Source organism: Tenrec ecaudatus, chromosome 1, assembly GCF_050624435.1.
Source record: "Tenrec ecaudatus isolate mTenEca1 chromosome 1, mTenEca1.hap1, whole genome shotgun sequence".
In the NCBI taxonomy this organism is placed as follows: domain Eukaryota; kingdom Metazoa; phylum Chordata; class Mammalia; order Afrosoricida; family Tenrecidae; genus Tenrec; species Tenrec ecaudatus.
This window is the reverse complement of record NC_134530.1, coordinates 70,528,740-70,556,119: the sequence shown is the minus strand read 5'-3', so window position 1 is coordinate 70,556,119 and position 27,380 is coordinate 70,528,740. Positions and strand designations below refer to the sequence as shown.

The 27,380-nt window shown below is 44.3% G+C and overlaps 1 protein-coding gene across 2 annotated transcripts; it reads right to left on the bottom strand.

Moving 5' to 3' along the window:
• Positions 1–10,407: 10,407 nt before the first annotated feature.
• On the bottom strand, positions 10,408–25,869 carry AKR1A1 (aldo-keto reductase family 1 member A1). Of its 2 annotated transcripts, XM_075555547.1 has the most exons (10): positions 25,506–25,869; positions 20,706–20,798; positions 18,359–18,448; positions 15,623–15,742; positions 15,297–15,448; positions 14,501–14,696; positions 13,993–14,192; positions 13,692–13,764; positions 13,468–13,554; positions 10,408–10,562 (listed from the first exon to the last, which is right to left on the bottom strand). In XM_075555547.1, the coding sequence occupies exons 3-10, from the start codon at positions 18,440–18,442 to the stop codon at positions 10,497–10,499; spliced, it is 978 nt and encodes a 325-aa protein (XP_075411662.1). In that variant the 5' UTR covers positions 18,443–18,448; positions 20,706–20,798; positions 25,506–25,869; the 3' UTR covers positions 10,408–10,496. The 2 variants fall into 2 exon arrangements, with proteins under 2 accessions (XP_075411662.1, XP_075411661.1); XM_075555546.1 differs by lacking the exon at positions 20,706–20,798 and having other exon boundaries at positions 25,506–25,867.
• Positions 25,870–27,380: the final 1,511 nt, after the last annotated feature.

Here is a 27,380-nt window from a genome sequence, read left to right as displayed (position 1 = left end):
ACAAGCTCATTACAAACAAAAAAAAGGTGTATAGACTTAGATGGAAGATATGTTGAAAAACAAGTTTCATATTTTGATATTTTTGTTTAATAAAAAAGGTTTCTCCCTCACCCCCCCCCCACCATGAGCCCAATTCTACCTTGATCCCAATTTACCTTACAAATCTGGCTAGCTAGACCAGAGGATGTACACTGGTAAAAATAGGAACTGGAAACACAGGGAATCCAGGACAGATAATCCCTTCAGGACCAATGGTGAGAGTGGGGATACCTGGAGAGTCGAGAGAGGGTGGGGTAGAAAAGGGGGAACCGATTACAGGGGTCTACATACAACCTCCTCCCTGGGGGACTGACAACAGAAAAGTGGGTAAAAGGTTGATGTCAGACAGTGCAAGATATGACAAAATAATTTATAAATGATCAAGGGTTCATGAGGGAGGGGGTAGCAGGGAGGGAGGAGGAAAACGGATCTGATGCCAGGGGCTTACGTGGAGAGCAAATGTTTTGAGAATGATGAGGGCAATGAATGTACAAATGTGCTTTACACAATTGATGTATGTGTGGATTGTGATAAGAGTTGTATGAGCCCCCAATAAAATTATTTTTTAAAAAGATTTCTATGCTTTTGTAGCAACATTTTCTGATATCATACACATGAGCACACACATATAAATATAAGTTAACAGATTCAAAATACCTCAAAAACCAATAAACCAAACTCATTGCCGTTGAGTTAATTCTCACTCATGGCAACCCGAGAGGACAGAGTGGACTGCCCTTATGGGTTTCTATACTGTAACTTTTTTTTTTTGGTCTAGCTAAGATGGATACATTTATTAGTTCCTTTTTTTAATTAATCATTTTATTGGGGGCTCGTACAATTCTTATCACAATCCATACATACATCCATTGTGTCAAGAACATATGTATATTTGTTGCCATCATCATTCTCAAAACCCTTGCCTTCTGCTTGAGCCCTTAATATCTGCTGCTCATTTTCCCCCTCCCTCCCCACACCCCCCTACCTCATGAACTCTTCATAATTCATAAATTATTATTGTTTTGTCATATATTACACTGTCCGATGTCTCCCCCCGCCTTGTGCTCTGCTGTCCCTCCCTCAGGGAGGAGGCTATACGTATATTCTTGTAATCAGTTCCCCATTTCTACCCCCACATTCTCTCCACCCTCCAGGCATCGCCACTCTCACCACTGGTCCTGGAGCATTCATCTGTCCTGGATTCCCTGTGTTTCCAGTTGCTATCTGTGCCTATGTACATCCTCTGGTCTAGCCAGATTTGTAAGATAGAATTGCGATCATGATAGTGGGGGGGGCAGAGTATTTAAGAACTAGAGGAAAGTTATAAGTTTCATCATTGCTACCCTGCATCCTTCCTGGTTCATCTCCTCCCCACAACCCTTCAGTAAGGGGTGTCCGGGTTGGCTACCATTGGGACTGTAACTCTTTATGAGAGTATAAAGCCTCACCTTTCTCTCACAAAGCAGCTAGTGGTTTCAAATGCCAACCTCGAAGTTAGCAGTCCAATGCGTAAATAAATAAGGCAAAAACCAAGATCGATTCCCTCTTCCTCTCCTTGTACCCCCATCCTCCCCCTACCCTCCTGGTATCACTACACTACTACCATTCCTGTTCCTGGATCCCTTGTGTCCTGAGCTCTTATCTCTTGCTGGGGTCATGAGAGTTGGGAGTGAGGAAGCCTCAAGGAACCAGATGAATATTGTGTGTTTCATCAGTGCTATACTGCAGCCTGGTTGACTCATCCCTTCCTTGTGACCCTTCTGTGAGGGGATGTCCCATTGTCACAGATGGGTTGTGGGTCCCTACTTATTTTTTTTCCTACTTATTTTTTAAGCAAATTGTTCATTACTGGTATATAGGAAATTGATTTTTTGTATACTAATTTTGCTAAGCATATGTTATTGGTAACATTCTGATTGTCATGTCTGTATACATAAATATTATACTGTAACAACAGTAGAGAAAACATTAAGTAAAATTTGTGGCCATATGTACTATTTTAGACTATGTTAATGAATGAAGATGTACTAGTAATATACTGATCCTGTTTTCTCTAAAGTATATTCTTTACAAGTTAAATACTGAACATTTTAAAATAACTTTTTTACTTTTAATATTTTAAATTACATTAAAAAATCAAATAGAATTACAAAATAAATAGAAATAAATAGAAACATAAGAGGTAAATCAATAAACATAATAGAAAAATTTAACATGCCACTCTGACACACGAGACAAAGCATAAATATTGAAGACATGATTAATACTATTAATATGCTTGAGACTATATGTAGAAATCTACTCTCATCAAGCAACAATACACATTATATTCAAGCACCATAGAATATTCGCATAAATTGACTATTTAATTAGACCACAAGAAAGACTCAACAAATTCCGGAGAACCATTATTATATGGACAATGTTCTCTGACCATAAAATTTTAATTATACTACATATTAACATTTGTATGTAGTATAAATCATAAGTAGCCCTGGGTTAAAAAATCATGAGGGAAGGTAAGAACTACTTTGAACTAAATAATAATGAAAGTACTCTGCCAAATTTCATACTCCACGGACAGAGCTGTGCTTGGACAAATTTTATAGATTGAAATTTGTGGGGAGAGGTCAAACGCTTACAGACATCCTCCCCAGAGTAGTTAAGTCACCAGACTACAGGGTAGGCCTCTAGGGCAGTTAGTCAACCAGACTATATGGCAGGCCTCATTCCCTGCTACTGGGGACAATAAACTATTCCTCCTTGAGGCCTGTGGCCAAGCGTTCTCACCCTACCGATAATGATCTCTATCAACTGAGTCAGGGAACAGGCCAAACTGACTCTGTGACATCCAAAGTTAAGTTATACGCCTATCTTATCAAATGTATACCCCCAATTCCTCTTCTTACTGTTGCATGTATGTCCCAAGACCACCCCCCTCTCATTATTGTATTACCTATAGCACAACCCCTCCCTGTGATATATGTACTCACCTGTGATTAGGAGGCTTACTCGTCCCTAGAGAATATAAAAAGCTTGGGCTAACATTAAAGAGAGACTCTCTCCCTCCACGTGGACCATCGAGTGGAGCTGAGGTGAGCATGCTACCATGAATTGTGACTGACTCCCATTTATTTCTATACTTCTATCTCTCATGCTCTCTAAACTTTACTATGATCTTTACTTATTATCACTGTACAGTTGCACCTACCGGACCCGTAATGATGTGTTAGGGGCTGGCTTCCCCTGACAGAAATTATTTATCAGGAAACCAGAAAAGTTCAAAATAACTGACCTACGAATTCAAATCAGAAAGTCAGAAAAAAATAGAAAATTTAAAGCAACAGGAGGGAAAGAAATAAAGGCAGAACTCAAAAAATAAAAAGAAAGAAAAATTAATGAGATTAGCAAAACTAGAAACAATGAAGTAAGAGTATAGATAAATTGAATATGCAAAGAATGAAGATAGAAATGTGAAGCGGAGTTGTGGAGTGGAAATAACTGGACATCCCCTCACAGAAGGGTCACAAGGAAGAGATGAGCCAGTCAGGGTGCAGTATAGCACCAATGAAACACACAACTTTCCTCTAGTTCTTTAATGCTTCCTTCCCTCCACTATCATGACCTCAATTCTACCTTACAATTCGGATTAGACCAGAAAATGCACACTGCTACAGATAGGAGCCCACAACAGGGAATTCAGGATAGATAAACCCCTCAGAGCCAAGGAGAATAGAGATACCAGGAGGATTAGGGGAAGGTGGCAGGGAAAGGGGGAATCAATCACAAGGATCACAAGCTGATGTCCAGGACTCCAGTAGAAAGAAAATGCTTTGAAAATGATGATGGCAGCGCAGCATACCTGCAAATGTGCTTGACACAGTGGATGGATGTATGGATTGTGATAAGAGATGTAAGAACCCCCAATAAAAGTATTTAATAAAAAAAAAGATACAAAAGAACTCACTATAGACACCAAAATATTTAGAAAATGGAAAGAAAAATAGCAAGACAGTTTTAAGATAATAAAAACTCAGGAGACTTGTACTAGAAAGAAACTAATTTTTGTGAAGGTTATTTACCAAAAACTTACTACTGTAAACATTATACTTAACTGTTGGATATAACCCTGGGGACACTTCCCTTTAAGATTAGGAATAAGACTACACTGCCAGTTATTGCCACTATTGTTTAACTTTGTCTTAGCTAGCTCCTTAAAATTCCCAATGGGCGGGGTGTGGGGGAAGGTATAAGGAAGTCTGGGGAAAAAAATGCATGGAGTTTCAAGACAAGGCACCTCAGGATTTGTGTTATAAAAGGAAACTTCTTCATTCTAGTACTTAGTGTTATTAGCTCCCTGTTTCCCCCAGCCTCCCCTGCTAGAGCCTTAAGAAATGATTAATCTAGCTACTGTCTCTATAGTTTTGCTCTTTGGGTTCTTTTGATAGCTGGTGTATATGAGTATCTTCCTAAATGTGATTGTTGTATATAACCATCCTTGGGCCACGCAGCAATATTCTTCAGAAATGTCACCAATGCTGTCTGACTAAAGCTTGCAGAAGGACCATTGGAATCTCTAGAACAAGGGTCAGCAAACTTTTGAGACACAAGAGCCAATCCTCCTCCTCTGGACAATTTAAAATTTATTTCAGGGTCAAAAATATATTTTTACAAACAAATGAAATCACGATTATCTAACTAGCATCTTTTTAATTTTTTCTACTTTATTTCATAACCAAACGTACATACCAAAACAGCCACATATGGCTCGTGAGTTGCAGCTTGCCTACCCCTGCTCTCAAATATCTAAAGTCAGGCTTTAATGCCATAAGTGGGGTCATGGGTCTCTCTACAGATTGAACTATCATGGCAAAATCAAATGGCTCTTGACCACTTACTAACACAACCTGTTATTCTACAAGACCTTATACCTCTTTCTCTTTCCTTAAGAAAAGAGGGGCCCTGATGGTACTTTAGGTTAAGCGTTGGACTGGCTAACTTCAAGGCCACCTGTTAGACCCACCAGCCACTCCATGGGAGAAAGATGAGGCTATCTGATCCCATAAAGATATACGATCTTGCAAACCTATGGAACAGTTCTACTTTGTTCTATAGGGTCTGAGATAGTTCAGGTTTATTGTGCCAACCTGGCTGATAAACAAATGTGGGATTAACTGAAGGGTCGAGTGATAAATGGGTTAGTGAGCCTTGCCTTTCTAGTTCTCTGGTCTCTTGCTCTGATGGTTGGACCAGTGTGTGGCTGCCTTAGCTAGTTCTCTGCCTCAGCTGGCAAGGCTCACTTCCTGCAAGACATCCCTGAAGAGAAGCTACATGGACTTACCCTGATGCAGCCCTGGGTGCTAGAGAAGCCGAGTGGAGACCCCTGCCAGCGCTGAGATGCTTACACCACCATTGGATTCGAAGACTTTCTACCCACTGGCCTGTGACCCTTCACGTCATTGTGTATTTTGTGAGTTTGAGGACTTTGTAGATTGGTGTGGGACATATAGGCTAAGTCAGACTTATGGGCTTGGACTGGATGGGGGTTGGGATGCTTTCTGAATGTACACTTACCCTTTATATAAAACTCTCTTATACACATGAGTTTCTATGGATTTGTTTCCCTAGTTTACCCAAACTAACACTATGAATTGGAATCTACACAAGGGCATTTGATTTGTTAGAGGAAAGGGTATCCCTAAAATTAAATAGTCCTGGAGCTCTACTCCATTGAGAAAGGAACAACACATTGATGGATGTAAGGGAGTGGTGTGGAGTATAATATAAAGGATTAGTTAATCTAGCACAGTATGTACTCTTCATTTATTACACAAGGCTGGGCTTGTTTATCATGTTGTATAAAACAGTCTATTAACATCTTGAGAGACCAAAGGTGCACCACCTTTGTAAAGGGAAGAAGTATAGGGGAAACTTTAAGGTTATATCTATGAATGGGCATACTTGGAGTTTCATGAATGTACAGGTGTCAAAGTGTGGATGAGCCACACAGACCATAAAGGGGAAAGCCACTTTCAAAAGTAACAGACCATGTCATGTACAATCTAAAAGTAAAATCTCAACCAATAAAGGGATTTTCAATGTTTTATTAAGCCTTGGACAAAGCAGAATTCCTTCATAGATCAGATGGGAGAAAAATTAGGCTTTCTGTTCCCTTAAACAGTTAAAGCCTCTGAAACCCACAGGTGCAGCTCTATTCTGTCCTGCAGAATCACTGAGTCAGAAACAACTTGACTGAAGTGAGTTTTTATAGATCACCTTTTTCTAGGCCAATAGTATATTGTTTCTTTTAAATGTGTGTTATCTTTCCCCTTTCTCACAAGATCTCATTTTCCTTATTTGAGTACAAGGGGGTACCCCCACCCCACCCCCCAAATGGAAAAAAGCTCCACTAAGTGGATATTTCATCATATGCATTTTTCCTGCTAGGTGAGCATCAAGCAGCTCACTCTGAATTAGTGCACCCAGTGGTGTCGCCTAGGAAGGTTCTCTCTAGTTACTGTGAACTTTTTCACAAAAGCAGTTTCACTCAAACCTCATTTTTTGTGATGGCCAATCTAAGAGAACAGAGTGCAGCTGTGAAATCTTGTTTCCTGATGGGAAAAATGCCATAGAAACTGCTGTGATGTTGAACACAGCTACAAAGACAGCACTATGGGAAAAACTCAAGTGTACGAGTGATTTTCTCATTTCAAGAAAGGTCAAATATTGATGACAAACCTCATTCTGGACCGAACATAGTCAACTCGCAATGCATTTGGAATTCTTTCCATGCACCTTACTCACCTGACCTCACTCCTTGACTTATTTTTGTTTCCTCAAATGAAGAAAGACATGAAAGGACAGCAATTTGATGATGCCAAAAAGGTGAAGAAAAAAAAAAAACAAGGTGCTGTCAGCCATCTAAACAGATGAATTTGAAAAATATTTCCAAGAATGGAATAGCAGATTTGACTAATAGATTAAGTGTAATGGAGAGTACTTTGAAGATGATAAACTTATTCTGTAAAAAAAATTAAAATACATAGCTTTGAAAAAAAATACATAGCTGTAAAAAAATTAAAATACATAGCTTTGAAAATATAAAGGGTACCCCTTTGTATGAAATGGCTCCTTCTTCCCTGTCCACCCACCTGAAATCCATTTCCATCAAATCGATTCCAATTCACAGTGACTCTATAGAACATAGAAGAACTGCTCCTTAGGATTTCCAAGACTGTAAATCTTAAAGAGAACAGCCTCATCTTTCTCCTGCAAAGTGATTGCACATTGACCTTGTGGTTAGCGGACCCATGTCTAACCCACAATGCCACCAGGAACCCTTCCCTACAGACAAGGGAACTTCTGAAAGATAACTTAGATTGCACTTAGGTATAAAGAATTCTCATGTTAGAAATCTCTGAGTGGTCAATGTTCCCTCCCTTCTAGCAGTGCAGTCACATGTTTTAAATCTGCATCTGTAGTCATACTGAAAACAATAATCATATAAAGAAACAGTCTTACTGAAATATTTGAAGCCATAATTTCCCCAAAAACATTCCTTAAGAAGTAAACAATTGCTGTCAACGTGATTCTGACTCACGGCCACCCCATGTATGACATAGTAGTACTGTGCTCCATAAGGTTTTCAATGGCTGATTTATTTTTTTCTCAGATTAGGCTTTGTCTTCTGAGGTGCCACAGGGTAGACTTGAACCTCCAACCTTTCAGTTAGCAGCCAAGACTATTAATCACTTATACCACTCCAGAGGCCTCCTTAATACTGATATTCCAATCATCTTCTTTGGTGTTTAGTATCTATTTTGGCTGTCAGATCATTTGCCAGTGGTTCTGGATATGATTTGTATTCCTCATTATCACTTTCATTGCTTCAAAAATATTGCATCTTTTGTGAGATTTGCCATTTCACTTTGCACTCGGTACGCACCTCACTGTCCAGGGCTTACACAAAGATAATAGACAAAGAAATGTGATGTTAAGGTGTGATGTCTTAGTCAAGAGTAACTTTTAAAGTGTCTGTATTAGTGAATCATGTTATAACTTTTGTTTCCTTACCTCCTCCTAAGTGTGGAAGTTGTGAAGGAGCTATGGAATCACAGTTAGCCACCTAAAGAAAGGATGATTGTGGTAGTTATATAATAGGTTATCAATTTGAGAGATGAGTGAAGGGGTGGAGTCTAGTCTGTCAATTGAGTAATAGCCAATGAGACTTCTGTGTGGGCATGGCCTACTCCTTGGAATTATGGGAACTCTGAATTTTCCTCCTTGGAGGCAGAGACATTTCTTTCTGCTCACTCCCTGGGAGACATTGCAGCTGACAAGACACATGGAACTACACTAGTGCCCAGAGCTGGAGAAGCCACATGGACCTACCCTGGTACAACCAGACTTGAGAAGCCACATAGAAACCCCTGCAAGCCCTGAGATGCTTACACCGCCACTGGATCCAGACTTTCTACCCACTGGCCTATGGTTATCCTGAATTCAGTGTCATTGCATGTGTTTCGTGAGTCTGACGAGGACTTTATAGATTTGTCTCTAACATTTGGGCTAATATCAGACTTATGGGCTTGGACTGGATTGGGTTGGGATGTTTTCTTAATGTACAATTACCCTTTATATAAAACTCTCATATATACACAAGTTTATATGGGTTTGTTTCTCTAGGCTACCAAGACTAACACAATGATATAAAGGAAAATGTCCCCAAGTGACAGCTAAACTGAACATTAATAACAGTAGCCAGTACATTGGTCCAAGGGGTAGATTGTTTCAGGCTGGTCTCTATATATAAAGGTCCAGGGGCAAAAGACTAATCTCTAGAAATAGCTTCCAACAGACCAGCAAACCTATTCTCTACTGTGCCAGGGCTGCTACTACTGCTCAAAACTTTCATGGCTATAAATATTTTTTAAATACTTTAAAAATCTTTCATAACTCCATCGTATTCAGGATCAAAATTCAAAATGTTGAAAATCTCCTTTGTCTTGCATTACCAGGCCAATACCAGCAGTGCTCCCTGCCAGTCTGCCTCCCCTTTCGTTTCTCTCACACAGACCTTATTTTGGTTTTCTCAACAGCTTCTTCCAGTTTCAAGCCTTTCCCCACAAGCTGTTCAATTTATATAGGACAATATTCTATAATTACCTCCTTTAATTAATCCCTATTCAGCCTTCAGATCTCAGCTGATTAAATCAATAGGCTTCTTGCCCTGCACTTCTTCAAAACACTTCTAACTGTAATTAAACTAATTATGCAATTACTTAGAGGGTGCCTCTTCAAAAAGACTGTCGGGACCTATGTGTCTTGGTATATCCCTAGAGGGTAGTCTTTTATCTAACCCATATTTGCCAAATGAGGAGCCATGGCTCATCTGAGAAACTGAGTTTTGTGACTGGTGCTTAGGATTCGCCCAAAACTTTCCTAAGACCTGGTTACCAGTGGCCTTTGGTAGGACTATAAAGTGAAGAGGCCCTTGGTGCAGAGCACCACCTAGGCAGCCTGTGTTCATGGATTGCAACGTGTGAGAGAAAAAGTCCGTCTTCACATTTCATGATTTTGCAAGCTAATGCCCCCAAACTTCTCAATGTTGTTGGTTGCTCATATTGCTATCCTATGCATTGCCCAAACTCCCTGTTGCAGTAAAATCAATTCCAACTCACATGACCCTATAGCACAGAACAGAACCACTGCCATAGGATTCCCAAGGCTATGTGATCTTTAAAGAAGCAGACTAACACCTTCTTCCTGCACAGCAGCAGCTGGTAGATCAAAACTGCCCACCCTTGGGATAGTAACTGAGCACTTAACCAGTGCACTACCAGCCGTACTTTCCTGAATAGGGGTAGGAAATCAAAGCCCAGGTCCAGCACTGCCATGAAATCATAGGACACTCATTAACCTGTTCTCAGATTTCTGAAGTGAAGGACCAATTTTTGACATTTTCTAGAAACTTGGTAGTGTGGTAGTTACACACTGGGTTGTGATCCACATGGTCAGCAGTTTTAAACCACCAGAAGCTCCATGGGAGACTGGGCTTTCTACTCCTGTAAACAGTTGCAATCTTAGAAACCCACAGGGGTCGCTGTGAGTCTGCATTGACTCCGGTGGTGAATTTGGGTTGGTTTGGATTATCACACTGGCAGCCTGCAGTGCCCAGAGCTACCACTAGATGGTGATCCTCTAGTGTACCTGATGAGGGCATGCATATGGGGAATTCAGATGCCTAGTAGGTTCCCCCACTGTAAGAAGTTTAGGCTGCAATTCCCAGCAGTCCTAGGTATAGCCATTCCTAAAGCAAACCATTTCCTTCCCAACTCTGAACAGACAGAAGAGACAAGCAAGCAGATGGACCCTCCAATCGCTTTAATGACCCCCTTTCTGGGGATGTTAGGACTCCATAGCTGGAGAGCCAGAAGAGACTCCAGGAAGCTGTGGCTTCAGTACGGGTCATTAAAAGGGTACAAAGGATGCCCTGCGTCTCTTGGGACCCGCTTACCATCCACCTAGAAAGAGAGAGGGACAAATGACTCCATTAGCAAGAGCTGACATTCTTTAAAAAAAGCAGGTACCTTCCCCAGAGCTTCCTGCACAACCTTGTGCATTTACATCATCACTATGCCAGCTGGGAACTAGCACCTGAGCCAAAGTACAAAGCTGGAATTTATTTCCCTGTGGACAACAGGCTTCAACCTCACCCGAATCATCCTAACAAAGTAAAAAAAATGCCTTCTCGGTTCCCCTTATTGATATAATGTACCTAAACCTACCATGTGTCAGGGTCTAGCTTTCACCGCAACATCAAAACAAAAATCCTCACAACTGAGTGAACCCGCAACATCATGATAAACATAACATAAGGCCATTGTTGTCAAGGATTTCATTTTACTTGCATCTACAGTCAGCACCCCTGGAAGCAGTAGTCATGAAACCAAACATACTGCTGGGAAAGCCTGTTTCAAAACACCTTTTTCAAATGTCCAAAAGCGGAGCTATTACTTTGAAAGTGCGATACAGCAACACCAGAGTCTGCTTCAGAGGCTTGCTTCTTCAGGGAGAGGGGTGGTCTGGACTGAAAAGAAGTTCAAGTTCCCAGAGTGAAAATGGCCACTCCACCAGAAAATACAGAAAAGGATACGCTTTTTTAACTGAAAAGTTAAAAGATCATAATTGGCTAAAAGACAATGGGGGGGGCACAGGTGGGATTATCTGGAAATGAGGGCTTGGCAGGGTTAAGTAAATTACCACATGAATGGGGTTACATGGTTAATTAAAGGTACACATCCTTCAGTTAATTACAGGGTGGTCACTGGATAGAGGCAGGACAGGTTTTTTCATGGAAAATTTGCGTTATCAATTATGTCTGTTTCTGGGGTGCATCATACAGATTTGCCAATAATGCTGTATGCTAAGACCCTTCAAGCACAAGCTAGTACATCTAACCATCGTGGAAAAGCCCTTTGGAAATAACAAGTGATCTCTTGCACCTGCCAGACCTCAGAGAAAAGGATGGTCTTCCTTAGGGTATATGGTTAGGTCAGCATCAAGATTAGAGGAACTGCTGTTGGAAAAGAAGCTTTTAAAGTTCAACATGGATTTTAGACTTATGGCAAGACTTTAAAATCGAATCAAGGCTCTGCTTTCAGATTGCTTATTTACACAAACCAATCACCTGTAATATAAAGTTCTCACCCAGAGACCTAAGGTATGTCTAACCCTCACCATGGGATTTTCAATCATTTCGTATGTATGTGAAAGCTGGACAATAAATAAGGAAGATCAAAGGAGAACTGATAGATTTTAATTATGGTATTGGCAGAAAATACTGAATTTACCATAGCCTGCCAAAAGCATGAACAAATCTGTCTTAAAAGTTCAGACAGAATGCTCCTTGATCTAAAGATGGTAACAAAATCCAAATATGAAGGGAAGAGTATTGGAGCTTAAATTGTGGACACCCAGTTTGTAAAAGGTTAAGGAGGGCAGTGGGAGCCCAAAATTCATCTGCAGAGTATTTAGTCAGATGAAACCACTGGCAGACCCCCCCACTCTGGCCAGAGTACTCCAAGAGCTTTACTATCAAACAAAGAACACTGTAAACATGATTATGGATTAAACCATGGTGCATAATACTTGGTCAGATGACCTCGCTCTTGACCCAACCTGAATTTGTTCCAAGCTCAAGTACTTCTTGCTTGTTCTATGACTGAAATTTCTTCTCTGGCTTTTTGAATATTAGTGGTGGTCTTTTCTTTCTCACTCTTTATTTTTATCTTTATATTTTTATTATTTTCCTCTTTCTGTTTCATTTTGGTTTTGTTTTCTTATAGTTCCTGTTAGGTTTTCCAGTTTATGAAGCACAGAAGGAGTGGATGCATAAAGACAATAATTGATGCAAATGGTTTTGAGGGATTTGTGTGTGTGTGTGTGTGTGTGTGTGTGTATGTGTGTGAACTTGGGGAGGAAACAATGAATGTGGGAGAAGGGAGGGAGAACTAGAATTTATTGTGATGATATATAACTTTTTAAAAAAGTGACTTAACTATGGAAGTGTATGATACATGAATATTATATCAAGAAAACTACTACAAAAAAATAAATAAGAAACCAAAGTTGATCAATGGTTACCATGTATAAAGGAGGAAGAGTCTTTGCTTAGGGGACACTGAGTTCATGTTAATGGTGATAGAAAAATTTGGAAAAGGATATCAATAATGGTTGCACAACATGAAGAGTTTAATCAATGACACTGAATTACATATGTAGATGTTGTTGAATTGGAGAATTTTGTGTGTCTATTTTTGCCACAATTGAAAAAAATTATATTAACAAGTACAAAGGAAAAGAATGTTCTAAATTTTATTGTGGTAATGATTGTACATCTTTTCTTGATCTGAATGAACTATTGAACTGTTTGATATGTGGATCAAGTGCCAATAAAATGATTAAAAAGAATGCTCCTTGAAAGCAAGGATGTGGAACCTTCATCTCTTGTACCTTGGACATTTGATCAGGAGGACTAGCCCCTGGAGGAGGACACCCTGCTTAGCAGAGTGGCGGGTCAGTGAAAAAGAAGAATAGCCTCAACAAGACAGACTGACACAGAGGCTGCGACGATGGGTGCAAACCTCACAAGGACTGTGACGATGACATAGGACTGGACAGTGTTTCATTCTGTTATACAGACGGTTGCTATGAATTGGAACCAACTCAACAGCACCCACAATGTACTACAATATGTGAAGAGGCAGGACGATCATAGGCTATGCTCTTTATTCCTGAGCCCGAGAGACCAATGTGTCCTGGATAAAAATGCTCCCACTAATACCACTAACAGCCTGCCTCTTCCCTGAACCAGATCTGGGGTAGAAAGTCACATTCCTGAACTCCAGGGGGTGGTTAGAGCCTCACCGTAAGCATGGGCACGATGTACCGCCAATTTTTGTTCAGAGCATCTAACTGCTTCATCTCTTCTGAGCTGAAAGTGAAGTCAAATACCTGGGGGTAAGAGGGGGTTACAAAAGTCAGGCTTGTACGTAGCAGCTGCAGTTCCAAAAGACTAATTTTCTACGCAAGCAGAGTTGGGGTCAGACTGTCCCAAAAGGCTGAAGAAGATAGGATGATCACCCAAGTACCTGGATGTTCTCAAGGATTCGGGAAGGAGTGATACTCTTGGGAATGCAGATCACTTTCCGCTGGACCTGCCACCTAAGAGGCAGAATTGTGGTACATGAGAAGCAGTCATCAGTGCTACTAAGCATTGGTTTATCCTCCACGCAGCCTTCCTAAAGCTCTTGGAGCCCCAGAACCCCGCCGAAACCAGAAAGATGCCTCCGAGTCCTCTATCCTGATCACAATGCAAGCTCCTGAGGTCCCACACCATCTCTGCCTCCTAAACCCTGTCCCCCAGGCCCCTCTTCCCAAGACTGCACGCACCTGAGCAGGATCTGAGCTGGAGACCGACCATACTTTTTAGCCAGTGCCAGGACGACGGGCTCCTCAAGCAAGACGGGCTCACTAGGGTCCCGCCATGCACGGTCAGAGGAGCCCAAAGGGCTGTAAGCAGTCACTTCCAGACCACAAGCATGGCAGTGAGCAATCAGCTCTTTCTGAGCCAGGTATGGATGACATTCCACCTGAGCCAAAAAACAGTTCATCACCAAAAGTAACCGCACCCAGCCTGTCCAGCCCCACCCAGATACAAGTGCCCTGGCCAACACTGAATTGCTGACACTCCCCCACCTATTTGGCCAGCTTTTCTCACTCTTTGTCTTCCGTTGGCAATTACATCTCCCCAACAAGGCTTCAACCTGCACTTTTATGCTGACTTGCACACACTCTGACAACTTACTAGCCACTTCCATTTAGTAGAGCCAACACCTGCTCACTCATGCTCTTGTGAACACACCACACCCTATACTGTAGGTCTTGCCTGGAGACTCACCTGTAGGACAGCAGGACGCACTGAGGCCACACTGAGCACATCATCAATCTGCCGGCTGCTGAAGTTGGACAGGCCAAGAGCCCGCACCAGCCCCTTGGTCACCAGTGTCTCCAGAGCCTTCCAGGTCTCTTTGTAGTGGGTGGAGTCGTAGCGTATAGTTCCATCGGCATTCTTAGGGAAAGGATTGTCTCCCCGCCTAAATGTGAGATAGGCCCCTGAGTGTGGGCAATGATGCCAGGCTCCTGCCCTATCTGCTCATCCAGCTATTCTATGCTCCATACGCCAACGCCAGATAAGGCCAAGAATGAGAAACAGTCATGCTTTCCCCCATTCCAGGTGTTAAAGCTACATGAATGCCCATGCCCCTTTCTTTTCTTCCTAGACAGATGGTAGCTCCTCTCCTCTCCTCTCCACTGGAAAGTCTTGCTTAACTCCTCCTCAGAGTTTACATCCTCCTCCAACAACCCCCCTTTCAACCTAGGTCCCAATAGTGATGGTAGGCTCTATTCACCCTCTGTTGAGGCTTCATTACTGTAACCCCAAACCTAGCTCAGCAGAAAGGTCAATATAGGTTTCCTGGGTGAATAAAGGAGTAAGAGAGGCCACCGGTGCATGCTGCACTCCTTTTCCGATAGCTAAACCCCTGAGTCCGGTAGCAGGAAAGACCCACAGATGCCAGGGCAAGCCCCTCAGATCACTACACAGGTGAGTGTTCCTATCCCCTATGCCAACTATGACTTGCATAAGTTATTAACACTACCCCACTTCTGGGGATAAGACCTGGGCAATGGCTCACTCAAAAGCATATGGCCAGTGCATCAGGTACAGGTCCAAATACTCCAGTTGGAGGTCAGCCAGTGTCTTCCGAAGGGCAGGCTCCACATCCTCAGGATGGTGTTTGGTGTTCCACAGCTTGGATGTCACAAACAGCTCCTCCCGTAGCACTGCCTGGTACAAGGGGCAAGACCCCAAGTGAGGAAGGCCACGGGCACCCAGTCTCACCCAGCCTGACCTCTGGGAGAACTACTAAAAGGAAGCTAGTACCAGATTCCATCCACCCAGGCTCTAGTCTCAGCCTCTGGATTCTCCCATCCCACCCTTCTCCCTAGCCCAAATCCTTACCTTTCCTGGTCCCACACACTCCTTCAGGGCCTCCCCAATCTCTGCCTCATTGCCATAGATGGCAGCACAGTCAATGTGGCGGTAGCCAACACTCAGGGCATACTTAATTGCTGCTTTCACCTGTCAGGTAAAAGGAACAGGTTTCAGCTCTGTTGGTCTGAGTCAGATACTGTCCTCCCTCCAACGCTCCAATGATCACTGATAAGAAGGCGGGACCATGTCATCCTTGCAGCAGAGGTTGAGAAAATAGAAGATGGCTCTAGTCTAGTGGCGAAGCCTCTTCAGAGCCCCAGATTCTTAATCCTGCCTGCATCCCACAAGCTTCCAAGGTCACTTCCTCCCCAAATCAACTCAGCAGAGTTGAGAAAAAATACCATGTGTGCCTATAAGCTAACATAAAGAGTGTATTAATGAATATTTTTTAGTCAAAAAAGTTGATGGCTAAACAGCGATACCAATCATGGAGACAGGTCCCCAGGTCACAGCGTTTGGTTAGGGAAACATGACACATCCCTAGCTCAGGCCAGAGTCAGTTCACAAACAGCAGAAGTGGAAGGCAGCAACTTAAGGAAGGTGGACAAATCGAACTCAGAGTCCCTAGATCAGTAGTTCTCAACCTTCCTAGTGCTGTGATCCTTTAATACAGTTCCTCATGTTGTGGTGACCCCCATGTGTGGGCGTTTATCTGCATGTGGGCTGACCCACCGGAGACAGAGTAGTGGTCTCTCAGTTCCTAAGACCATCAGAATATGGTCTTAGGCAACCCCTGTGAAAGGGTTATTCGAACCCCAAAGGTTATCTGAACCCGCAGGTTGAGAACTGCTGCCCTAAATCGAAGAGAAGAAAGCAGGCATCAAGTAGAACAGACGAGTCAATTTGCCAAAATCCAAACTAGAAACACACCACGAGTAGCAGGACCCAAAATACCAGAAAGCCTCTCAAGATCTTGCTGTGGATGTCTGGAATGGAATGGAAAACTCCCATCTGGACAGCTCTGACTATCCAGTGAGCTTTCCCCACCTCTGACCCTACTTGGGGTATCCTGTAACCTTAACCATGGCCTTCATTCTGTGACCCATACTGTGCCCTGACGTAGTTAGCTCCTGGACTTGTCCCCAGTTTATGGGAAGTGCCTGCCCAGACAACAGGGCCCTGGCAGTTGGACGGAAAGCGAAGGGAAGAAGGCAGAAGTCACCGAACCGCAACGTAAACACTGTCCTAATTCCCAGATGTAAGAGGCCATTTTTCTACTGTAATCTCTTCCAAAGTTAATTGCCAAACTTCTCTCCAGTCTGACTCAGATTTCCAAGAAAGGCAGGAAAAATCCTGGGAAGATGCTCCATGTCAGGTGGGAGCTAAATCTCATAGTTATGTCCCCAGGCTCCCCACCCAGGCTGTGAGGGTCTACTCCAGGAGTTGCTAAACTGAAGCAGAGGTTCCCTTGCTCTCTCTCCCCCTTTTTTTGGCCTTTGACCCACAAATAGGTTTTGTTTTTTAAATGTTTACTTATTAAATAGTTATATAAGTCCCTTTGCAATAGCCTCCATTTTGCCTCATGCCCAGCAAAGCCTAAAATATTAACTATCTGCTTCTTTAGGAATTTGCTGACCCTTGATCTACACCATTGGCCCAATTGCTCTTCAAAGCCTGACACCTGCAGTCTGCCTGGCTGTGGCATGAATACTAGGGGTAGATTGGGCCCTCGAGAATCAGGGTTTCGGAGAGAAGACATGATCGCAACACAGAGTGTTGGGGCAGAGGGGCCTCAGGAAATGCTATGAATGAGAAGCAAAATAGGCAAGTCAACTCACTCAGTATCACCAATAAAGGCTGCTGCCCTGCTGTGGACAGTCACATCGTAGATGTGCACGCGTGCGTGGGCCTCACATCTGGCGTGGCACCCACGACACATCTGGTTAGGAAAAGGTTCCCTTGCCTTCTATGGTCCTTGGCCTTCCTGGGCCACTCAGCCTCTCCTTGGAATAAGCTGGGAAGGTGAGGGCCACTAGGAGAACCAAGGGCTCGCAGCTGGTACCTTCTTCCCACTACCCTCTAGGTTCATCCCTACAGGAAGGCTGCCAGGAAAAATGCTGGGTCCGTCTCCAAAATCCTGCTGTTTCCCTGATAGAGGCTCAAGAAGCTTCCCTCTTGGCCGCTGCCAGAGCCGCGCTGACCCGAGGCCTCGAGCTAACCCGAGCCAGCGACCGGAACCCAGCCGGCGGCCAGTGGGCAGCGGCTCAGGGATGGGGCCCGCGTGTTCATGTGGGCCCTGGCGGCTGCCACGGTGGACAGCGGCCCCGCGGGGGGCGCGGCATTGACAGCTGGAGGGGAGAGGGGGAGGCAGTGGAGGCCCAGGGCCTTGCATCTCTTTTCAGAGCCGCCCTCAGGCCGCCACAGACAGGGGCCCGACGCCCTGTAAGGCGCCAAGGGAAGGTCACCGTCAAGTACGACAGCAAGGAGCTACGGCAGCATCTCAACCTGGAGGAGTGGATCCTGGCGCAGCTCACGTGCCAGGAAGAGGACTGTCAGTTAGAGGGGATCCCCAAGCTAGAGACTGACGGAGCAATACCTGGGGGCCCTGCCGCTGGGCCTGATGCCTGAGCAGGGCTCCCTGCACCCCTGGCCCAGAGGCCTCTTCCCTTGCCCCCGCGCTTTCCATTTTTGAGTCTTTTTATTGTTATTAGAAGGATGGGACTTTGAAAAAAAAAAGCTTCCCTCTTTTTCTCCATCCCTCACCTGGCCAGGATCACTCTTCCAGGTACCCAGTCCGATCAGGGGCATCTTCTGCCCAGTATTCAGATGCACACAGGAAACCGCCATTGCCTCCTGAAACAAAGATGGGAAGAGAGTGGTGTGGGAGTCAGTGCTGCAGCTTGGGGCTGCTCAGCCACCCACTTGTCAAGACCTCAGCAAAACGGAGGCCAGAGACAGATGAAGAAAGGAGAAGCAGAGGGGGTAGGGGAACAAACAATGTGGTTGCATATATATTGCTCTAGAGAGAAGCAAGTGAGATAAGCTGTGCAAAACCAACCAAAGCCAAAAGTCCCTGGTTAATACTAACCAGATCACCAGCCTAGCTTGGCTGTCCTTCCCTGTACAAGGCTAAAGGTCGGTGTTTCAAAGGTTCAATACAAAGAAACTAAGATGCATTGAAGTGAATACCCTGCAGTATCCAGCCTAACTAAATAAGGTCTCAAGCCAGTATAAGCAAGCAAAGGCCACTGTAGGACAAAGGAAGACCAGGTGTTAAAGGCCCAGGAAGGAGCCACTGTTCCTGGGGGTGAAATGAATGTTCCTTGGAGGTTGTCACAACTAGACTCCAAATCCCTTTCACAGGGGCCTGGTCAATTTTCAGATGAGAGAACAGAAGCTCAGGGAGGTAAAGTTATTTGTTCCCCAATCAACAGCTAAGTAGTAGAGCCAAGGATTCAAGAAGCAGCTATTGAAAAATAAGACAAGAATAAGGCAGGTAAACATAAAAATATATGTTCAAAGTCCATTAAAATGGTAGCATCAGCTCTTATCTAGTTTTACAAGAGTGAGAAAAATAAAGGTCAACAGTAACACAAAGCCAATTCCTATGAAGCAGAGGTCAGGCGTACGTCTTCATACCAATGTTTTTACCCGCTTTACCCAATACCTGCCATCTCTTCCCATGGCACTCTCTTAGACTCTGTAGGTTCAGTAATTGATTGCAAGGACCACACAGAAAACAAATTATGGGATTTATTAGGGATTAAGGATACAGCTCTTAAGATTTGGTCAGCTTCCTTTACAGCCATGCTCACAAGAAGGCCTCCACTACCAGCCCCTCCTTAGGCCTGGGCTCTTGCGTTTAGGCTCTTCTTACCCTCTTGAGGACAAGTTCTTTTAAGCCTGGTCTTTGCCCAGCTCAGGCTTGTCTTACAAAGCTCTTTAGCACCCACTGTAGCAGAATGCCTCCTGCCTGAACACCCCATTCTGCCAGGAAACATCTTGCTTGGAGGTGCTCAGCTCTCCTACTCGCTGGTTGGCATACCTGCTGTAGTCACTTTGCTCCCTATCTGCCGCTGTTGCCACCACTTCTCACTATCTCAACCATCTCCAGCATTACCGCTCTCTGTCTCCTGGGTCTGAGAGGTGGTCGGTACAAGGACATACCCTGCTCTTGGCTCTTCTTGATGGTAGTGAGGTTCCTTCTCTGTTCTGGGGTTGGCTCTTTTTAAGGAGATGGCAAACCTGAGCCAATCTACTTAGGGATCAACATATCTTATTTGCTTTGCTAGAAATCTGTTCAGTCCCTTTGGAAGGCCCCTGCATCTTATCTGCATAGTCCTATTACGGTAAAGTGAAGTTACTTGGTATGGACCTTCTATCCATAGTCTTTATAACTCCCACCAAATGACTAGATAAGATCATGCAAACAAGGTGTAGAGAACACTAAAACTCTAATAAGGAGATTGGACAGATTTGCTATTCCCCTGGATATAAAGTGAGCTATCTCAGAAGCAGAATAGAATCCCATGGCCAGCAAGAAAGAGGAACCAGGAGTCAAGCGTGCCTGAGATCCCTGCATGGAAAGGCAGCAGATAAGCAGGAATTGTGCAAGTGAAGGGGGTCAGGAAAGGGAACAGACGCCCCAAGAGAAAATAGAAATAACCTATTTCCTTGATCTCATCAGCACTGTAAATATCCCTTTCCTGGGATTGATTTCATTCTTAAGAATACCTTTATAAATACAACCTTTGTTTCCAAGTTCTGAAAGGGCATCAAGAATATTATGGTAAAAGGAAGAAAAAGAAAAATAATATTATGGTAGAGTGAGTCACAAAACAAATTGTTGAATATCACTAATATAATCTCTTTCCTAACACTTCTAACCCAGGAAAGATTTTTTTTCCCCAGCCTTACATCATTTATTGTTAAACTTGATTAGGAAGCAAAAAACCAAGGAATAAACCAGATTATTTGCCATTAGAAGTTCAAGTCATCAGATGGGGACAAAATTTGAGCCTGGGAAAATGCGGCCATGCGTGCCACCCTTCAAGGGGCTCCTTACAGCCCCAGTTTGGTTCTCCTCCAATGTCTTCTCTTGGAGTTTTACCTGATTTTATTACCGCTTTTCATTCGAATCCATTGGGGAATGGGCCGATTCTGCTTCTGTTTCTTGGCCAGGAATCTCTTAATCCTGAAAAGTCTTATGAGACGACATGGTGAAGTGGGAGCACCACCACACTCAGGGTGGCAGAGAAACGGAGAGAGGGAGGAGAGGCAGAAATAATTTTTTGGAAAGATTTTATAGACTAACATAACCTGATTATGAAAACCACTCTTTTCTACTACAAAAAAATAAATTTTAAAAACCCTAACAAACAAAACTGATCCATGTGGACAGCAAATCACAGGTAGCTGAGGGCAATTGCTCTCAGGGATCAGGCAAGCATGTCTGGTTTCAACTGAGATAGCTTGCCTGCTGCCATCAGGGCATATGGCTGGTTTCTGGTGCTTGATCCCCAAACGGGACCTACCTGTTAGCCTCTTTCAGATTTCCTAGCACACTTGGGGTGGGAGTGAGCGGGCATCAAAGGGCCTCTGAAATTACACTTGGGATAAGAGCTTGAACAAAAACCTGGCCTGGGAGAAAAGGAAGAAGAAACCTGATGCTTGCTTCCCCTTTCTTTTGCTGGTGAAACTGAAAACCAAGAGGTAAAATGTGGGAGGCAAGGATTATGGAGGTGAAAAGACCTAACAGAGGTGCAAAGAATAAGAGCGCCAAAGGAAGGAGTGGAGGGGCCCAAGTAGAAAACAAAAGTGCTTTTCAGCTCTTAGCTTCCTGTTTCTCTTCCTGTAATAGCAGTTTTCCAACCCAGGCCTGGATTAGCAGCCTTCAGGCTCTGAGCTTGTCAGTAACGGACTTCTGGCAGCACTCAATTTTTGAAATCCTCAAGTTAGCTTGGAAAAAAAAAAGTTAGCTTGGGAGAAGTTCTGGATATAAAAGACTGAGTGGGGGTGGTGGTGGTGGTGGTGGTGGTGGTGGTGGTGGTGGTGGTGTGTATGTGTGTGTGTGTGTGTGTGTGTGTGCGCGCGCGCGCGCGTGCAGTGTAGTATTAAATTCAAGCTTTATTCTCAAGTCCTAGGTTATTTTTCTGTGGGGCTCATCCTCCTTTTGCAGAGATGTGCTCTATAGCAGCTGTCTAGATGCCTGGAACTGGAGACACAAGAAAAAGATGGAGCAGTTTTTAAATAGTGTTTTCTGGCTGCACTGGTCTTTCTCCTCCTCCCATAAATGTTGGTCTCCTGTAGGGTTCTGTCCTCAATCCCTTTTTTCACTCCTCAGTGAAGCGTGTGTTTTTAGCATATTCAGCTCGTGCTGGACATTTGGTATCTATGTCCCTTAGGTATCAAACTACTCAGCAACTCCAGCAGCAGAGTGCAGAGGACCAGTTCAGGCCCTGGGCCTGCACAGACCTGGATGTGACTCTCAGATCCACTATATCTAAAACATTTTATTCTTCTTTCTCTTATGTCCTACCTCATCAAAGACTCAAGGCTGGGGATAATAACAGGTGTGAAAGCAAACAACATGTTCACAGCTTAATCCAAAGTGCTTTAAAATTTTAAGAAATGTAAGCCATCTGAAGTATTGGCAGTTATATTCAAGCATTTCTGAGTATTATCATGATTTCGACAGGTGATATATTCTCCCATACATATAGAAAGGAAGCCAGCTTAGAAAAACTACCTATAACTTGTGATGATGACCCAATTTAGTCTATTTAACTGGGTAAAGAAGCCTATTAATACTAATAATTAAAAAGATAATGTTTCTTATACTATAAGACTTAAGACTACAATACTTAATTTACTTCATGTATGTGAAATGTTCAAAATATGTTAATTCCTAAATCTTTCTTCAATCCACCCATACCTACCTCCACTGCTACTGACTTAGCTTCAATTATCGAGGTACCTAAACCATGGTAAGAGCCTGTTCATGCCTCCTCTGTTTCCATTGTGGTCCCTCCTCCTACATACCAAATCTGACCATGTGACTCCAAGCCTCAACCTACCTTTAGTAGTTCTACTTTAACCTTAGGTAGAACTGGATAAAGACTGGATAAAATCCAGACTCCTTAATGCCCTTCACAACCTTGCCCCTGCTGTCCTCATTTCTCCATTTCCTCACTTAAGACTCCAGGTTCCAGGCACTGCAGAACCAGCTAACACTTGACTCCAGACCTCTGCATACTTTCCCTCTCCCAAAACCTTCCCCCACCCCTTGCCTAAATAACTTTTTTTTTTTTTTTTGCCTAAATAACTCTTGCTCATCCTTCAGAAAGCTTTCATTTCTGGCTTTTCCCATGTACTGGCATCATTAGCACGCTGCTACATTTTTCTATTTACAGAACCATTTCCCCCACAATCCTGGGCATTCCTTGGGCCCAGGGCCTGTCATCTGTCCTACACAGCGTGCCCATGACACCCACTAATGGGAAGCACACAGTCAAATGTGAGGAGATATGACAACTGGAGCACCATGGAAGGAAGCCTTTGTCTCCATCAATTTCCTTTACTTCTTGGGAAGCCTGTTAGAACCATCTCTGGAGAATCTCAAAACACATTATCACTGTCTAAAAACGCCAATGGTCCCAGATAGCATCATATTGAGACGACTCTTGTATTAGAGATGAGGAAACTTGGGTCCTTGGGGGAAAATACATAACAGACGTGATCCGAACTATCAAATGAGGCCCTACTGCCATGAGTGATGGACAAGCTGAAAGAATTAGTAGTAGAATTAGTAGTAGCTGCATTTCCAGGGAAGGTTCAGATGTGTTTCACTTTAACAGAGTGCTAGAGCAAAAGTGGGGGAGCAGGTCAACAAACCAGCCTTTTGCAAACCCAAGGCAGGTACCTAAGCAAGTGAATTCACACACACCCACCCCTCCCCTGACAACTTTTATAAGGCCTCTCTAAACTCCCATGGAAAGTCAGAGCTCCTGATACAACTACAAAGGTGAAAGAGCAAACAAAAAGATGACCAAGACACGATGCCCCCTCACTGACCCACAGTGGATAGCATTGGAAACACGGTGCAGGTACTGTGGCCGGTCTGCCTCCACCACACCAGCGTGAAACAACAAAGGGAGCGCAACAAAGCAGCAAGGGAAGCAAAGCAATGCAGTCCCCGAGGAATCCCGAATATAGATTTTCAGAATCAGGGGGCAGGGTGTGACACTTCACCAGATCCGATTGGAAAACAACCCGAAGGGCCAACAGACAGAACTGGAAATATTTACAGGTTTCTTTCCCACCCGCATTTTTCTTATTTTTCTCATGTCTATCCATATGATAAGCAGGACAACTAATCCCAAGGAGAAAACAAGAGGGCTGATGTCTCCAAGGGACGCGAGAGAGGAGGGGGGAGAAAGGGGGGGGAGAGCCAACAAACCCAGGGGCAAGGGAACAATAAGAGATCTAAAATCGGAGGGGTTGATCAAGTGCAATGTAGCCCAGAGATAGTACTGAGAGTTGAAGGGCAAACATGATAGGGGGACAAAAAGGAAAAAAGGAAAAAGAAATACAGGAAAGAAACTAGGAGGCAAAAGACATTTATAGAGGTACAAATATAGGCATGTGCATATGTAAATATAAAAATATATGAATATAAGTCTATGTACATATATTTAAAGGTTAAGCATTAAGGTAGCAGAGGGGCACTGGGTCTCTACTCAAGTACTCCCATAACACAAGAACAGTTTGTTCTAATAACCTGACATTCTGTGATACTCACCTTCCCAACACGAATGCTAAAGACAAAATGGGTACATAAGTAAATGTGGTGAAGAAAGCTGATGGTGCCCAGCTATTAAAAGAAATAGCGTCTGGGGTCTTAAATGCTTGAAGTTAAACAAGTGGCCAGCTATCAGAGAAACAACAAGCACTCATGGAAGAAGCACACCAGTCTGTGATCATGAGGTGTCAACAGGATCAGGTAACAGGCTTCAGAAGACTGGAGTCAAACAAATAGGTTGATGCAAATGATGGGAGTTGGAGAGGATACCCAAAGCCCATCTGACAACTGGACATTCCCTCACAGAAGGGTCATAAGGAAGGAATGAGCCAGCCAGGGTGCAGCATAGTACTTACAGAACATGTAACATCCCTTTGGTTCTTTAATGCTTCCTCCCCCCACTATCATGACCACAGTTCTCCTTACAAATCTGGCTAGACCAGAACATGTACAATAGTACAGATAAGAGATCTTGACACACAGAATCCAGGACAGATAAACCCTCAGGAAGAATGGTAGTAGTGATACCATGAGAGTGGGGGGAAGGGAGGGAAGAAAGGGGTTGAAATGGGGACCCATCTACAATTTTCGACGTATAGCTCTCCCACCCCCAGGGGAACGAACAACAAAGATGTGGGCAAAGGGAGACAGTGAACGGTGTAAGATATTAAAATAATAAATTATAATATACCAGGGGTCCTTGAGGGTGGGAGGGTGGAGGAGGGAGGGAAAAAAGAGGAGCTAATAGGAAGGGCTCAAGCAGAATGAAAATGATGATGGCAACAGCTATACAAATAAGTTTGATGTAATTGACGTATGGATTGTTATAAGAGCTGTAAGAGCCCCCAATAAAAAAATAAATCTGAAAAAAAAATCCCACAAAGATGACCATTAAAACTTACTGAACACAGGTGTGTTCACTGGCTTTATCCCATCTCATGGTCGCTCTGTGGAAGCTAAGGCCCAGAGAAGCTGAAAACTTACTCAAGATCACATCGTCAATAAGAGGAGGGGCTCTAGTCACCCAAGGGTGGCCCCATGCTCCCCCTCCATCTCGGGGTGGACGTTTCCGCAGTCAAAGAGAACCCGTCTCCACGGGGAGAAACTCACCACGGCACGCGCGCAGGACGGGAGCGGGGTGGGGCGGTCTCTGCCGGGCTCGGGGACCGGCTCGGGGTGCAGAGGGCCTCAAAGCGCCGGCAGCCGACTGCAGGAGTCCGTCTGAAGGCGGCGGTCGGGCTCGCGCGTCCGCGTGCGGGGAAGAGGCCGCTCCTCCCTCCCGGAGGGCGGGGCCGCGCCGGATCCCGGCTCTGGGGGGGTCGGACGGGGCTCCCCGCCGGTGGGAGGGGCTCTGCGCCGCACCCTCCCTCGCGGGGTGCTGGAACTCAGCGGCCGCGGACTCCGCCTGCTGACCGCCGCACCCCTTCGTCTGGAGCCTCGAGAAGCGCGCCGCCGGCCCCGCGGGGGTCAGGGGTCGGGGGTCGGGGGTCGGGAAGGCCTCTCCCGGGGACCCACCCGCGCCTTTTCCTGGCCCACACTGCACTGCGCGACGCCGCCCGTCCCGCCCAGCGCTTCTTCCTGCCACGTGGCGGCCCTGAAGCAGCTCCCAGCGGCGCCCCAGGCCCCGCGCCGCCTCTCCTCTCCGCCTGGGCGTCGCTTCGCGGGGATTCTGGGGAGCACGCGGGATGACTCGCGTCTTGAGCAGGCAATCTGAGGCAGCGCTAACGCTGGGCAGAGCACGAGCCCTCCCGGCCCCAGATTCCCGGGCCCGCCAATTTGCAGGGCCTTGCAGTTCCAGACCGTGGGCACTGGCTCCGCAATAATGTGCCTGACACTGTGCGGAGGGTGAATTAACTTGCCTTTGTTCTCACCTTACAACTTCTGGTGCAGGTAATGACCGTAATTTGTGTGTGCCACCATGTGTATCTCGTTCACCTTCCCCAATGCGATTCAGAACATTCCTGGAATAGACAGCCTTAGCCTTCGAACATTTTGACCATTCGCGCGGGAGAGTCGACGTGGAAGTGGTGGTGAGAGAAGAGAAGATGTGGCATTTGTGGCTCCAGTGCAGTTGGAACATGAATGGGTTGGACATTGGATAGGGTACTGACATTGGCTCTGAAAGCGGAGCTTGAGCAGCTGGAGGGACATGTGAGGACGGAAGCCAGGACTTCCATCACCTTCTTTTACGTTTGCTTAGCCTGTTAAGAACCATTTCCGGAGGCTGGGAAAAAGAGGAACTGATCCTGTAATAGTTAGCCTAAGTAAAGCCTTTTATACTAAGCAAATATTCTGCACCAGTCCTAATATGCAACCACAGGCCTCAAAAAAAATTAATAAAATAGCCCCTTGTTCTTAAAATCAGCAAAAGACTATCTTGGACCAGGAAATTGTGCAACCACAAAGTCTGCTTCTGTACCAGCTTACTCAGTTGCGCTGCTTAACAGCAAGTTCTGCTTCTGTACCAGCTTGCTTACACAGCTCAGCAGTTTAATGAAACCTTATAAAAACCCAAGTCTGTGAGCAGGGGGAAAAGGCGATCCATTTTTTCTTTTCAGGTCGCTGGTCCCTGCGCAGGTTCTTCTTCTGTTTCTTCTTTTTTTGTTAATAAACTTTTCTATTTCTTTCAATCTCATGTCTCAGTTGTTCCTGTCCGGCTCATGTACAACAATACCAAAGGCTCAATAGAAAGTAAATGTTTAGAAAATAATTATGGCCCACTGCCCCCCCCAAATGGCAACATATGACAAATATGCTTGATAAAACTGATGTTTGGATTGTTACAAGAGCTGTAAGAGCCCCCAATAAAATGATCTTTTAATTTAAAAAAAAAGGTACAGGGTCAAACAAATGCTAATAATATAATAAGTAAATTATTTTAAATTAGAATTCTTTGCTAAAATATATTTTCTTAATATTGCATTAAGTAAAAAATTATCTAATAAAAGGGCACATGTGATGTTGTACATTATGTTTCCCACTTAA

Coding starts and splice junctions, on each gene's coding strand:
- AKR1A1 (XM_075555547.1), bottom strand. CDS start 18,442: ATGGCGGTTTCCTGTGTGCATCTGAATACTGGGCAGAAGATGCCCCTG. Junction 14,193..14,500: donor TGCGTCCTGCTGTCCTACAG/GTGAGTCTCCAG, acceptor TTTTTGGCTCAG/GTGGAATGTCATCCATACCT. Junction 10,563..13,467: donor ACATCGTGCCCATGCTTACG/GTGAGGCTCTAA, acceptor CTCTCTTTCTAG/GTGGATGGTAAGCGGGTCCC.